At 47.6% G+C, this 15,751-nt stretch overlaps 1 protein-coding gene across 1 annotated transcript; it reads right to left on the bottom strand.

Annotated features, from left to right (window-relative positions):
- Positions 1-1,676: 1,676 nt before the first annotated feature.
- RGCC (regulator of cell cycle) lies at positions 1,677-14,899 on the bottom strand. The gene is made up of 5 exons (XM_082859205.1): positions 14,680-14,899; positions 13,949-14,134; positions 5,187-5,294; positions 3,355-3,417; positions 1,677-2,062 (listed from the first exon to the last, which is right to left on the bottom strand). Exons 1-5 carry the CDS (start codon positions 14,726-14,728, stop codon positions 2,055-2,057), a joined length of 414 nt encoding a protein of 137 aa, XP_082715331.1. The 5' UTR covers positions 14,729-14,899; the 3' UTR covers positions 1,677-2,054.
- Positions 14,900-15,751: the final 852 nt, after the last annotated feature.

A 15,751-nucleotide genomic window follows, 5' to 3' on the forward strand; every position in this document is an offset into this window, starting at 1 on the left:
TAGTCATCAGGAAAATGCAAATCAAAACTGCAATAAGATACCACGTTACACCCACTAGGATGGTTATATTCAAAAAGATGAACAACAGCAAGTATTACCAAGCGTGTGGAGAAATTGGAGCCCTCGTACATTGCTGGTGGGAATGTAAAATGGCGCAGCTGGTACGGAAAAGTTTGACAATTCCTCAAAACAGTTAAACATAGGGTTATCATATGGCCTAGAAATTCCACTCCTAGTTATATACCAAGAGAAATTAAAACATATAGCCACACAAAAATGTATACATGAATATTCATCAGAGCAATATTTGCTGGCCAAAAAGTAGAAACAACCCAAATGTCCCTCAGTCAAGGAAAGGATAAACCGAATATGGTAAAGCCACACAGTGGTTATTCAGTCATAAAAAGGAAGGAAGTAACGATTCACATACAACATGGATGAACCTTGAAAACAGTATGCAAAGGGGAAGGATCCAGACACAAAAGACCACATGTTGTATGATTCCATTTATAAGAAATACTCAGAATAGACAAAACCATAGAGGCAGAGAATTAGAGAGTGATGGTTACACAACTCTGTGAATATAGGTACTCAGAACTACTGAATGGGGAATTCCCTGGCAGTCCAGTGGTTAGGACTCCACACTTTCACTGCCAAGGGTGCGGGTTCAATCTCTGGTTCAGGGAACCAAGATCCTGGAAGCCACGTGGCGTGGCCAAAAAATTTTTTTTAATTTATTTTAATTAAAACTGCTGAAATGTACACTTCAAAATGATGAACGTTTGGGTATGTGAATTACATCTCAATAAAGAAACTATTTGGGTTCAACCCAAAAGCTTTCCCAGAAATTTGCGGAAAAGAAGAAGGTTAAAGAAAAGGTACTTCATTGAATAGTTGCCCAATGCCCTGAAAAACAGATCAAATTAGTAGTTAGCTTTTGAAAATATAAATAAAATTATAAGTACTTATGCTTTGGATTTGTGTTCTACAGGAACATAAGGATTGGAGTTTTTTAATAACTTGATTCTGATTATCAAAGTAATGCCTGGTTATTTTAGATGTTTTAAGGATAGAAAAGCATAGCTAAGAAAAGTATGGACTCTCCTGTTTTTTATGCCTCTCTCCGTCCTCCACAGAAGGCAGGTGGGGGGTGGGGTGGGGCCACTGGCCTCTACAAGCGAAGCCCACTTTATGGGAGACCTTGCATCTGGACCCTCCGGCTCCACTGAAGCCACCTGGACGTTAGCATCGAGGCCAGCACATCAAATCTTCCTCAGCACACGGATTTTATGAGAGCACCATCATTTATAAGTCCTCCAGCTGCCCCAACTTGCCCTGGATTTTGAGTACACCTGGTATTTCCCCTAATTGAAGGAAAGAACCCGTGGCACCTAAGAAAGGAGGAGAATGGAGATAGAAGAGAAACCCAACTTTCATTAAAACTGCAACCCTCAAATTAAAATTTCCCATCAGTCATATGCCAGTGTTTCCCTTTAGAGCCCCGAATGAACTGCAAAGTAACACTTTCTCTCGTTTACCATCCTAGTGCCTAGTGCAATGCGGCAGCGCCCTTAGAAGTCAAGCGGCGTGTTATTTCCACTTGAATACTAGCTGGATGGACATATATTGAAAGAAATCAAGAGAAAAAAAAAAAGGAAAGCTTACAAAAGACAGACTTCCAGTTCAAACTTTATTTGCATACAAAAATATATTATAATGGGAAAAGCATAGTACTGTCTCCAACTATATATAATTAATTACAAGTATTTTCATAAAAGCACTTTAAATTACAGAAAATCTATGTTTTAAGAGGAAATACAACATTAGCATGAGTCATCTGTTCTAATACGCTGCAAGCGGGTAAACAAAGTCAATTTCTAACTTGCCCAGAGATGAGCCCAAAGGCATTTTTAGGACAAGAATGAGAATGGCCTGGTGGTAGATGAGCAGCATCTCTGGCCCCTCCAGCAGCAAATTCTGTAGCTGATTTTATCAGGTCCTCAGAGCTCTCTGAAGCTTCTCCCTTACGATGAAAGGACCCAGAACTTCTTGCTTCACATACCTGTCAACAGGAGACAGAGAAGGTGATCCACTCACAAAAGGCAACAATTCCTATGCTTAGCCAGAGCACACCTCTCAGACAGGCATCAAAGCACCAAACTTAATGGCAGGCTTCCCACGTAGTATATGTCTGATTAACTGGTATGACTGGTAACCTGCTGCAATTTCCATGAAGTCCACAGGCAGGTCACATGGATCTAATATAAACTGTGCTGCAATTACAATCATCTCTGTCAAAACAGTCTTCTGATGGAGGATGGTACAGCACATAAGAAAATGGGCAACAAAATCTTCCAGTAAACAGAAACTGCACAAGAACTTTCCACCTAATACTTAGGTCTGTCTGAAACCATGTTTAACAACAGAGTTCTTTTTAAATAACCAGCTCTGGATCTATTTTTTCAGATTCTACCCAGCTATTTAGCAGAGTATAGCATAAAATATTTCTTAAGGAAAATGAACTCTTTCATTGTAAAATGAAAGGGGCTAGGATGCAATTCTCCAGGTCTGTTCTGTGACCGAACAAGGCCCCCCAAGGGTAGAGTTGCTGAAACTGTCATCCGGGAAACTCTAGCTGATCCTTCCGGCTCTTGCAATCCTGTTCTTTGGAAATAGACTGGGTGGACTGGTTCTCAGGGTCCCTTCTTCTAGGCGCCCCCGTAGCAGTTATGATCCAACATCCTCAGGTCTCAAAATTTTTGGTCGCGGAAAATGGGGTGCCGTTAGTGTCACTGCCAGTGGGAAACAAGGTACTGCGTACTTAATCCAGGTCTTTTAGTAACTGGCGTGGGTCTTTGGTTTCAGGATCGCCCCAAGCCAATTCTCTCTTTGGGGACCCAACCCTCTAGAAGTCAGACCTCACCAGACCCCTGACCTAACTTGTGAAAGTTTCTCTGGCCCCTGAGATGGAACCCCCTGGCTTGTCAGTGTAATGCTTGACGGTCAATAGGCTGATTCTTTTTTTCTGAAAAGCCTGGCAGGCCACCATGCTCGTAAGGCTCCAGTCTTGCTCTAACTACTACTTTACTCTCCATTTCTCAGACAAAATGCCATTGTTCGCTGGTGGTCAGTTCTCACTGTTTGGAAAGGCACACGGTCTACTTCAATGTAAGCTTACCCTCAGAATTTCTTTCTGAGCCACTAGGGTCCTGTTTCTGAGCCTAACGAAGGCTTATGATGTAACTTCCTGCCCCAGGCAAGCTGGTAATCATTACAGCACTTTATCAGAGGTGCTGGTTGGGTTTTCTGTTTGATTTTTTTTTTTTTTTTTTTAACTACCAGGCATGTACTCACTTGCTAAGGTTCTGTCGAGATCAGCAATAAAGTCTTCTAGCTCTTTCGTGTCTCCTAGTTTGGCTGAAAAACAAGAGTTGGGGCTCAGTTTCCATATCCAAGACAGCTGATGACTCCGACTTTTCCAGAATTATGTGACCCCATCTCTTTGTCTTCAGAGACTTTATTAAAGAGTGTCCTGTACCAACCCTAAGTGGCTGCTCCAGGGTTTACTTAGAGTCAACTCGGAAACTTATTCTGAAGATTAGCCTAAATGTTTCTTTCTGGTTTTTGTAGTTCACCACCCACCCCCATACCCCACCCCTATCCCAGCAACCTGGAAGAAGTATCTCCCTTCACTACCTTAAAAGTTGGGAGATGCGGGGAGACAGGGACAGGGAAGGAAGATTAAAAGTTTGAACTTTTTGATTGTGTAGGATTTGAGTTAGTCAAAATATTCGGGGAGCACAGCACTGTGTGGAATGGACACCCAGATTTCCTAATTCCAGCTAAACTTCTCCCCTGACGCAATTTTGTTCATGCTATCCCTCCAGGGCAATGCTTCAGCCCTCATGGTACCTCCAGGATGGAATGAACTAAGCACTACAGTTCCGTGTCAAAATGGTACAGAGAAGGCGACAGGAAGCTCCTGGGTCTAGACAGCCTCATCCCATCCAGGTGCCAGCACAGAGTAACAAGTCCTCATTATGATTTTGTTCCCTCTATATCCTGAGACATGTACTTCTTTCTGTGTATCTTACTTTTTTCTCTAGAGTTCATCATTCATGCCCCCTCTGAATGCACTACTGGATATTTTTATTAATTAGCCCCCGCTGGCCACAAATAGCTCATTGTTCTTAGCTCTTAAAGTCAATTTGCCACTAGGGCTTTCTTCTCCTCTTTAATTCCTACCTCTTGAGGATCAGGTAACAAATCTGGGCACATTTTAAGCCACTTTCTAGACTGTTCTGTCTCTCTCAATTCAATAGATCCATTACAGATGAAGGGCTGGACGGTAGAGTCCCCAGTGGCTGCTAACATTGTTATGTTGAGAAGAGAATTTTAAAATGTCCTTTTGAAAAAGGGGGAAATTCTGCCTTCATGCCAGAGGGAGAAAATGATGGAATCTTCATATTTCTTTTTAACTATGTTCCACTTTTATTGCATTCTGCAACTATTTTCAGCAAGTATAATGTTTCTTAAGGGAAAAAAACTGCTTTTGTTTTCAAAAGGGCAGTTGCCCAGTATAAAAGAACATTCAGCTCTCTGGCTGGAGACACTTTACTAGTTCCAAAATATAAGAAACTGCTCATGCGTCTTTAAAAACCTTCTCGGCCTATTAATATCACAGTAGAGGCAGGATGGAGCTGCCATTCTGAATTATGTTAGATCATTACTTGTTTCATAATCATGACCCCATTTAATTGCTAAATTGGTCATCTGAAAGCATTAGTTAAAGAGTTAATGCAAGAAAAAGAACCCAACTTTCTGCAAAGCCTAACTGCTGAGTTTCACATTCTAGAACCAGCCAGTCTTGGGAGGGCACTGTCATTTGACACTGTCTTGATGACACCACAAGACAGAAAGCAAAGTCTAGAGTCTAAACGTCTTTTCTCCCTGTGAATTTGGTTTCCTGCCCCCCAGTTATCTGATTTCACTTTCACGCTGATCAAAATCCTGAGAAATAACAAAATCCATTCCATGCTGTACTATACGAAGATACTAGTCTTCTCTATTTGTTTTGCACATTTGGGAAAGATTGGTTAGGGGGAAGGGGGAAGAAAGAAGAGGCTGAGAAGCAGGAGGAGGGAGGAAGGAAGCAAAAACACTCACAATCCAACTGATGAACTTACCTTTCCGAGGAGGGACAGCGGGAGAGAGCAGAGCTGGAGTGCTGTCTGTTGGAGAATTCAGTTTTTCATCACTGAAGCTGAAGCTGTTCCTATAAAGTGAATCTGCACCTTTCAGGAAAGAGAACGTAACTCATTAGAAACGGTTTTCAGTCTTATGGTCTATTGCCAACCAACAGTTTATCTCCCAAAGGAGCAAAGTTATAAAGAAAATAGGCTGGTTTCCAGATTTTATATTTATGCCCCCAAATGGTTTGAGGCAGGAGAGTGTGCCTGTATATGTGTGTATGTGTCTTCAATCAGGCACACCAAAGGCCCTTGCTTCCCTAAAAAAACGAAGCGGGTGACAGGATCATCATGACCAAACCAGCCTCCTATGTGACAAACCGGAGCCCACCGCCCAGGGGGTGTCTAACTGACAGCTAAGCCAATGCTTGGCCGATGAGGGCGACAGGCTTCCCTTGGGATTTGAGACATAAGGAACCATCCCTTCTGCCCTCTGAACCCCCTAAAATACAAAGACAAGGTTGGATCCCATGACTTGATAATCCTCCCTGCCTGCTCATGAGAGAGTCTTTGTCATGGTTTTCCTGAGCTCCTACATTCTGGGGATAAGCTAGAGGGTCAAAGATAAAGATTTCTTCTCCCACAGGTTGTCTATTACAGTTTGGGTGATTTGCTGCCTCCATTGTCATACCCTCAAAGACCAGAGCAAGAGCAAGGCAAGGTCCCAGAAGCAGGGCTGAGCTGAGTCAAGGAAACCAGCCCAGCTACTAAGTGTTCAGATGCCCTTGAGCAAGATAATGTCTCTGGGCCTCAGTTTACCCATCCATTAAATGGGAAGCTGGACTAAATAATCCTTAAAGTCCCTTCCAGCTCTGAAGTTCTGAGATTCTATTTCTCTAAGTTCTGCCAAGGGGGAGGAAACCAACCCACGGCCAGCCAGCCGTATGGCTGTGACAGAGAAAGGAACTGCTGGCTGAGCTGCACTAACAAAGGCTCAAAGGAAGACCCAGCGGCGGAAGCAGGATGTGGCCTCTGAGGTCACAAAGGAACAGCCTTCCCAGTTAAAACAAAACACAAAGCTAGGCACGGCTGTAGCAGAGATGAGTTCCGGGAAGGCTGTTCAGGTGAGAGAGGGTGGCTGAACCATGAGGACCTGGTCAGGCTCCCTGTCCTCCTTGGGATTCGCTCAGTTTTATCCAATCACCTCCAGCTCAGGAAGATGCAAAACCACCTTTCTTTGGTCCCCTTAACTCAAAATGAACAGGACTAAGTTACAAAAGACATGCCCAGGGCTTCCCTGGTGGCGCAGTGGTTGAGAGTCCGCCTGCCAATGCAGGGGACACGGGTTCGTGCCCCGGTCCGGGAGGATCCCACATGCCGCGGAGCGGCTGGGCCCGTGAGCCATGGCCGCTGAGCCTGCGCGTCCGGAGCCTGTGCTCCGCAACGGGAGAGGCCGTAACAGTGAGAGGCCCGCATACCGCAAAAAAAAAAAAGACATGCCCAGAATAAAAAAGGGTTTTCAGAAGCAGAGGTTTCTGGTCCTAGGAGAATTCCTCTTCATCCCTAAAGACTGCTCCAAGTTCCTGGAGCAGTTCCTGAGGCCTCCTTCCTGGTCCTCCCACCCTCCCCTGACCAGGTGGCCCCAGAGCCATCTTGTCTTCCTGGCCGACACACCCATCGCATTCAGTTTTCCAAACATGCCCAGCCCTCACAGTCGATTCTTCCTTCTTAGGTCCAGCCCGTGTCACCTAAAAGGACAACAACCCTTTTTCAAGGCTTTGATGATGAACACCTACTGAGATCTGAAACACCAAACCTTACCCTTACATTTCCCCAGAAATTACTTCCCAGAATAGTGGTCCTTTGAGAAGAACTGTGTGATCAGTGAACTCTAAGAAACACCAAGCACCCCTGGAGAGTCCTCTGATGTAACCCCACTTTAATGTGCCGGAGGCATCTTGTGATAAAGAAACAGACTCAGGGACTTCCCTGGCGGTCCAGTGGTTAAGAATCCGCCTTCCAATGCAGGGGACACAGGTTCGATCTCTGGTCGGGGAACTAAGATCCCACATGCTATGGGACAACTAAACCTGTGCGCTCCAGAGCCCGCGAGCCACAATGAAGAGACCAGGCGCCGCAACAAAAGATCCAGCATGCCGCAACTAAGACCCAACTCAGCCAAACAAATGAATAAATAAATATTAAAAAAAAAAAAGAAAGAAAGAAAAGAAACCAGCTCAGCCCTATTTCCCCTGGTTTACTTGCCCTTGGGACACTTTTTCGGTGGCACCTCTATTAATATTTCTCAAGACGCTTGTACTCAGTGGAACTGAACATGGGAAGCCCTTCTGCTCGCTTGTCAGCTGGGCCGCCCTCTGCAGCAGTCTGGATTTTCTCAAGGGGAGGCCTTTTCCCTACGCACAGGAAAGTGGTCACGCCCATCGCAGACCTACCGCGTCTCGTTACTGCTTGTCGCCACGTCAGAGGCAGGAGAATCGCCCCCAAATAGAACCCGAGAGACTTGCGGGGAAAAGATGAGGTAAGACTGAGGGGGCAGGAAAACCACAGAGGGCCCTGGGGAAGCAGGCCTCGTGCCCGGACTCGTGAGCCAGGAGAGAGGAGTATGAGGCCTCTGGAACGTCATCCTTGGCTCCAAAGGACACCTGAGAGCATCACCCCCAACCCTGGCCCAGAGTGCTGAACCCAGGACTCGCTGGCAGCACCCCTGGTCTCAGTCTCACCACCACACCCTGCACCGCAGGCCCTTCTCCTGACTTGGGACTTCACCTCTGTTCTGCCCCGACTCTCCATCAATTTTACGTCCATGTATACTCATCCCTTGGGAGGGGGCAAACACCCACACCCACACACCCACACACACACACACAATCTCACGCACCAGTTCACTGCTACACCTTGACGCCTCTCTATTTCCATGAGCTCCAGTGCACAGTCCGGGCCCAACCTGACTCCAGAGTGTTCAACCATCAAAAGGAAATGAACCCCCAGCACCCCTGAGCCAAACTTCCCCACAGTTGAGTTCCACCCTGTGTTCATAACTGCTCTACACGTCATTCCCAAAAACAACGACCAGGACAACCGCAGGAGCTCCAGAAGCTGCCACCCTAGAGATGTGTGGCACCGAGGCCGTGTGAAAGCTGTGTGACCCTGTGCAAGTCACTTCAACTCAGAGCCTTAGTTTCTTCTCTTGCGAAAGGGAAATCAGTAAGCCGGGCGCTCCATGTGACACCTATGGTTTTCATTGCTTTTATTCTGTTTTCCCAACAAAATGGAGGAGGACACACTCAGGAGAAGAAAGGTCACCACAGAGAGTAAGAAGACTCAAGATTCTGGGGCCAGGCTTCTTCCACTTCTTCAGATAAATTCCTAAGAGAAAATCTATCTTCAGAGGTGCCCTAGAACACACCTCCCAAGAACAAACCCACAGACACGGAAGTACCCCAAGCTCTAGACCTCTCTTTACCCTTTATCCAATAAAATTTCATTCCATGGACTTACAGTGAACAAGATTTCATGCTAGGTGTATATTAAAAGGGAAGCAAAGCCTGACTTCCTGTTCTTTTCATTCCCCTAGAACTCTATTTCTTGAGTTCTAGAAATAACAGCTCATTAGTCTGATAAAGGACAGGAATGTGTCACAGGCTGATAGCATACTAATGTATTGCTGCCCCACCCAATATTAGGTGCTGCCATTAACAGGGGTTCAAGGGACACATAACACTGATGATTTGGGGCACCGCGGCAGGTGGCAAGACTAGATATTTTAGGGCCTTACAACATCTACTGCTATCAGCTCTAAAGCCCCATCAGAAATGTCCTTGGCCAGTCAAGTTGGTGTGCTGAAGTCAGGAACCGTGAATTCAGGGACTAAGTTTTCTAAGACATCATCAAAAGCAATGTGAACATATTAAATATGCAAACATCTAACTGCAGGAGTGCCAACAGAGCTTGGGAAACTCAGCTACAAAAACAGAGGCTTGTTTAAAAGGTAGACGTGCTTTTTTCGTTTGGGGGTGGAGAGAAAGGTAATTTGGGGTTGGCACCAGCGTGTGCTACTCCAGAGGAAAGGGAAACCACAGACAGTAACCCTGGCCCAGAGCTCCTGTAAATATAGAACAATCCTACACATTTCAGGCAAGCAAACCACAGTAATTAACTGAGAAAAAGAAAGCCTTGGACCTGTTTCCCTTTTGCCACAGGGAATGGTATGCGGGTGTTGGGGGAGGTGGGTTGAATCTCCCCCTCAAAATCTAAATTCCAACAGCCTCCCTGAAAGTGGGATAAAATAAGAAAACGTTTCTCAGTTTCAGCACTATCGCCCCCGCTTCCCTTCTGAGACTGCTCAGTCCTTCTAGATACCCCTCCAGGTGTCAGCCAGTGACACCTGTCACCTGCCTGGAATTCCTAACACACACGGGGACACCCTGAGGGCTCCTAACTCCTCAGTCTCTTCTGCCTTGAACAAGTTCAAGTTCTGGTCTCAGTGGCTCTTAGGCCAGATCAGCCAATAGGCTACTTGTCATGCATGCCCCCCGCCAGGGGCCATACAGTCCCCTCTCCCAGGGCCAAGCTAGAATAGTCGAGGCAAAGAAATACAGACGTTCTAGGTCCTACACATGCTAAAGAAGCCAGTTCCTCATTCCCTACAATGGCCCTGCAAAATCATAATAGCCCCAGCATACGGAGTAGACTTCAGACGTTTTCTGTTAAGTAGCAAAACACTTCCCCGCTCAAAGGAAAAAGGAAACTCCAATCCGTCAAAGATATAAGTTTGCATCACCTTTTAAAGTTCCAGTTAATATTAGAAACTTCTTATAAAATCAATCAGTGGAATCATAAATTAACACATTGGTTAAAATTTAGTATCTGATGAGTTAAAATGTCATTAAACACATTTCAGAAGTCATGCTGTGCGCTTATGGTTTTGAAAATATTGAAAAAACAACAGATTTTTCAAAATACGTTCAAACCAAAGATGTGCACAATGCCTGAAGCACGTCTGAGGATCGCGCTTGAACCTCGCTGCCCTCCTAACTGTGCAGCCCTTTTACGCCGAAGTTGAAACTGCTCTCATGAAAGTGCCTGGTGTTACCTGTTGGAACCGAGATCTAGAAGGAAGAAACAAAAGGAACTATTTTCATCAACCCCCATTTGAATGCCACCCCTAATGTGAAGTTGTCTTGCCACTGTTATTTTGGTCCTCTTCACATCTTAGAAGGATTCCCAGTAGGTGGAAACAGGAAAGAGTATTTCCTTATTAAATATCCGTTCTTCTCTCCTATCTAAGTAGCTTGCTTCTCTGGGTGAAAGAAGGAATGTCTACTTTTTCTCCTTTGGATGCAAGCAAGTGAAATATTTTTTAATTGAAGTGTAGTTGATTTACAATATTGTATTAGTTTCAGGTATACAGCAAAGTGATTCAGATATATATATATATATATATATATATATATATATATATATACACATAGATATATTCTTTTTTATTCTTTTCCATTATAGATTATTACAAGATACTAAATATAGCTCCCTGTGCTATATAATAAATCCTTGTTGTTTATCTATTTTATATATAGTAGTATGTATCTGTTAATCCCATACTCCTAATTTATCCCTCTCCCCACTTCCCCTTTGGTAAACCATAAGTTTGCTTTCTATGTCTGTGAGTCTGTTTCTGTTTTGTAAATAAGTTCGTTTGTACTAGTTTTTAGATTCCACATATAAGTGATAACATATAATATTTGTCTTTCTCATCTTTTTTTTGTTTTGAGAGAAAAGGAAGGGTTCTTCAAAAACCAGGAATGCAGTAGGTACATCTTCAGGGTGATGGAGCTGTAAAAGGTAGAGTGAAAACCAAGGTCCCAAGGGTTTAGAGCTTCATACGTAACATTTTCACACAAGACGCTGGCTCAAATGTCTCTGACCTATGTGACATAGCGTGACATGTGCATTTTATTATTTTCTTAAAAGCATCAAACAGAACAAATATTTTCTTCCTCATCATGAGCTTATGGATGTTTCTAACATCATCATTAAATAGCATCCTTTCCATTTCACAGCTAGAGAAAATGAGGCCTACTCCTCATGCAGGGCCCTAACAGAGCTCAGCCTGGGCTCCACAGACCCAGCCAGGTGACCACTGCCTTGAAGAGACACCTTCAAACACAACCACCATTGATAAGCAGGCACATGATCCCTGTCCAGTGAGACATCAAGTCTATCCCGGAGGACCTGGTTCACATACCAGCCAACCATCCATGGTGACAGAGCAAGTCCTTAGAGAGAGAGACAGCCCAACTGTTTCCACTATTTTATCAGAAAAAAGGAGACAACAGTGCCTACGTCCCAGGACTGTAGCAGAGATCATATGAGATAACACATTTAAAGCAAAGCAAAGAGATCATTAATGGTTAGAGGTAATAAACAATAATAGTAATCATAGAAAGAGCCTGGCAAAAGAGAGCTGCTCTTCCACGCACCACAGCTAGTGAAACCCACGCGCTGTAGGGCCCGCGTGCCGCAAGTACTAAGCCTGTGCGCCTAGGGCTCGCGCTACGCAATAAGAGAAGCCACCGCAATGAGAAGCCCACGCACCGCAAGGGAGAGTAGACCCCGCTCGCCGCAACTAGAGAAAGCCTGCGTGCAGCAACGAAGACCCAATGCAGCCAAAAATTAAATTTAAAAAAAAAGAGAGAGAGCTGCTCTTATTATGATCATCCTGGTGTGTCTCCCCTTTGGTGGGCTAAATTTCAGTAGGATCCACGTCTCTCAAATATTCTCTTCCACAGAAAAGCATTAAACAGACAAATGAGTATAACAAATGTCTGTGATCCATTCTTAGCGGCAATTAAGACACATATTATGCGTCCTTAAGAAATCACTTTTTAGATACACACTGCTTCTGCCAGGACTATTTCTAACCTGCCTCGTGGAGGCCAAACTACACATTTATAGAAAAGACTAATGTCATCTGAGCCTTCTTTACACCCTCCCATTTACCTCTCTAACCACCAAACTAAGGGTTAGTTTAACAGTTAACAACAAAAGCAGAAAACAAAGTACACACACATACCCTAAGAAAAACTACAGACTATTCCAAATATCTCCCCCCAAACTGTTAAGAATGTGTTTCGAGTGCCTTTTCTTTGAGGCCTCTGAAAACGGATCCCAGATCTGAAACCCTACCCAGAGGGAGTTGCAATCACCCATGAATGGGTGAGCTCAGACCGTATTCTAGCCAAATGCAGCTGTGGTTTAGAAAGGAGCTGTTCTTTGCAAGACAGCGGCACCGGACAGACTGTGCCAGCTTTCTTTCCCACGGGGGAGAGAATTTGTACTTGATGAATAACTTGCTCCATGCCCCAGTAGAAGGAGACATATTTAAGTTTGGCTACAGACATGGAGACAAATTTCAAAATTTTTTAGACTTCTCTTTGAAATTGAAAATAAGCGGTCTGGTCATTAGCAACAAAGTCCAAACATACTGAACGGAAAATTAACAGCATACGATTCCATTCCCTTTCACCTCAAAAGCTGCAATTATTTCTAACGCTTGGGCAGGGCTGCCAAGAAAAGTCAAGCTGGAACTCAAGTTTCTGACTCAAAGCCTGAACTGGGTGGCGAGTGTCCTTTATTCCTTTTCAGAAGGACAGCTCATGTGTAAGCCTAGGACTGTATCTTTGCCCTGTAACAAGGGGGAGCTTCGGATTTCAAAAGAAGGGAATCACAAGGAAAGGTCATTGTTTTTATTTCCAGAGTCAAGGACAACAAAGGGAGTGACATTCACGCTTGTATCCCATCTAGGGAATGAAGCCTTAAGAATTACCCAGAAATGTTTAAAATTCACTTTGAAAAATAGGAAGTAATCCAGGTTGGGTAAAACACCAGTCACATAATACTGAAAAGTCACCCGATTTGCCATTTGACGCCTGAAAAGGTATCCAAAATCCTATCGGGACATTCGAGTTCCTGGAAAAAATGGTCTCTCTTTGTAACAAGGTTGTTTAGGACAGAGAGACGCGGGGGGTAGTCTTCACTATGAGCAAAGTCACCAGAAAGCAGCTCTGGGCCCATCTGCTCTCTGCCCACCCCCAACTGGGTGGGGAGTCAGAGCCAGCCGTCCACGTGATGGACCTGCTTGAAGGATGAGGGACACTTTCTAAATACTTGAACTCAGCAGTGCCAGGGATTCTTTCAAAACTTCGGGCAGTGTAGCAACAAGTCTGGGAGCTCAGGGCCAGAAGAAAGTGCAAGAAGTGTTTCAAAAATCTAAGAACGGGAGCTTATGAAATCTTTCCTGGTTTCACAAATATGTCCATATTGTGCCCTCCCATGCGCCCCGACAACATGCCTGTAGCACTTGCTCCACAGCCTCTGAAGATACTGCTGAGAGGGGAAAGAAGGGGAAAGGAGAGGAGGTCGGGGAGCCGCGGGAAGGCCTGGCTGGGGTCCCAGGAGTCCTACCGCTTCGACCCTCCTGCGTCCTGACACCTGCCGGAGGCAGGTAGACCAGCCTGCCCTCCAAGAGCCTTCCCGAGACCATCCTCAGAGGTCTTGCCCCCGCCGGGCCTGCAGCCCCGGAGACGCCTAGAGTCCTAGAGACGGCGCTGAGCTTTGGGGCTATAACCCCGCCCGGCCCCGATAAGCAAGCTGAGCCCCGAGCCCAGAGCGCTCCTCCGCGGGCCGGGTACGGGGAGTCCCCAGGGCTCCGGCACCTTCCCCGGCGGGGCCACACTTACTCTCCGAGTCGCTGAAGCCGCTGCTGTCGCTGACGCTGGCGCTGCTCCGCCGCTTCATGCGCTCCAGGTGCTCTTCGTAGTGGAAGTGGCGTTCGTGGAAGGGCGACGCGAAGTCGGCCAGCACCGCATCAAACTCGCACAGCGCGTCGCTCAGGTCCCCCGCGTCGGCCGAGTCCAAGGCCGGGGCTGGGGAGGGACGGCGGGCTCAGGTGAGGGTGGGGTGGGGCGGCCGTCCCACCCCGGGCCCGGCAGGGGCCGCACGGTTCCCAAGGATCGCTAACTAACGCTGACCGCGCGCTGGCCCGGGGACAGCCCGGCTGTCGCTGCCCGTTGCTCGCTGTTATCTTTTAATACTCACCACCACCCCCTGAAGTGCGCCTTGGTGTCGCGCCCGTTTTCGAGATAAAGAAAGTGAGCCTCGACCCGGGGAAGTTGCAGGCCAAAGGTCACGCATCTAAGTGACACAACCCAACTCTTTCCCACGCGCCGTCGGGGACTCTTCCCCGCGTTCGCTCCCCGGGGGCGCGTGTGAACCGGGTGGCGGTGGGAGGACTGAGTCAGGATGCGCCCGTGACGTGTCGGGCTCGGACCCCCAGCCCCGCGTGGGGAGGAGGCTGAACCCGCCCCGGGGCAGAGTCCCGACGGTGAGGCTGGGGGAGGGATGTAACGAGACGACGCGGGATTCCGCTTCTTTCGCGCAAGGCCCCGGCTTTAAGGAGACCCCCACTCACTTGCGGCCGCGGCGGCCGCGGGGCTGCCCTGCACGGCTGGCGGCTTCATGGGCGGGCTAGGCCCGGCGCGCGTCGGGAGGTCCTGCGAGGTCTGGGCGCGGGATCGTGCAGGCGCTCCCGCTGAGGCCGCCCGTCCCCTCTCCTCGTCCCGCTCTGCCTGTCCCCTAGTCCGGCTGCGCTCCCGCCGCGCAGCTGCCTGCGCCGTCCGCCCGCCAGATCTTTCCCGGGCCGCAGCCACCAGCAGTCCCAAGGTCTTATAGCCGCGGGCGGGGGCGGGCCGGGGCGGGGCCACGGGAGCCTGGCCGCCGGGTCTGTCCCTGTCGCCGCGCCAGAGACGCCCCTGTCCCCCAGGCACCGCCCTCGCCACGCGCCCGCTGGGGAACCGCAGTGACGCGGAGTCGCCGGAGCCCAGGTTACAGCCCCAAATATTTACCCGCCGCCTTCCCCGCGCGCCCTGACAACGCGCCCCACGAAAGTAGCTTTGGCGACACCAAGGCCCCAAAGGGTTTAGGGCTGGTGTTCGGCTGATTCCCGCCCTGTGCCCTGAAGCTCCACGAGCCTCAGTTTCCTCATCTGTGAAATGGAAATGCTGAGCCTCCTGGGTTTGTTGCGAAGAATAAAGTAGGCGAAAGCCGTGGAAGACCCAGACCCATATGGGAGCCGCAGAGGGAGTCCTCCGCGCGTCTCCTCCCCATTGCCCCCAAGGGACTTGAGGGTTGCGGGCGGACAGAGTAGAGAGGGTAGGGGGCCAGAGGGACAGAAGTCGGTGGAGTCCAGGAGTTGACGAACCTTCATTGTTCCCATCCCCGAGCCCCAGAGCCTGACTACGGTCCTGGGTGTTCACTGCAGCCCCGACTTTTTTCAGGAGAAGTTTAAGAGAACAAATTACTGCGTAGAGGGAGAGCCGCCTGGCAGGGGACGAGTCCTGACCGTGAAAGCCCTGCACGTTGCGCTGCCCGATGCGGTAGCCACTTGCCACGGGTGGCTTCTTAAATGCAAAGCAACTAAAATAGAATAAAATGACAGTTTCAGTCCCTCAGTTGCACTAGACACATATCGAGTGCTCAACAAC

Source organism: Leucopleurus acutus (genome assembly GCF_964270905.1).
Source record: "Leucopleurus acutus genome assembly, chromosome: 18".
Lineage (NCBI taxonomy): Eukaryota > Metazoa > Chordata > Mammalia > Artiodactyla > Delphinidae > Leucopleurus > Leucopleurus acutus.

Excerpts from the sequence above, each read along its gene's own strand:
- RGCC (XM_082859205.1), bottom strand. The coding sequence starts at position 14,728 with ATGAAGCCGCCAGCCGTGCAGGGCAGCCCCGCGGCCGCCGCGGCCGCA. Across the intron at positions 14,135-14,679 it reads CGCGGCCGCCGCGGCCGCAA|CCCCGGCCTTGGACTCGGCC; the intron begins GTGAGTGGGGGT and ends GTCCCTCCCCAG. Across the intron at positions 5,295-13,948 it reads CGGCTTCAGCGACTCGGAGA|GTGCAGATTCACTTTATAGG; the intron begins GTAAGTGTGGCC and ends CTTTCCTGAAAG.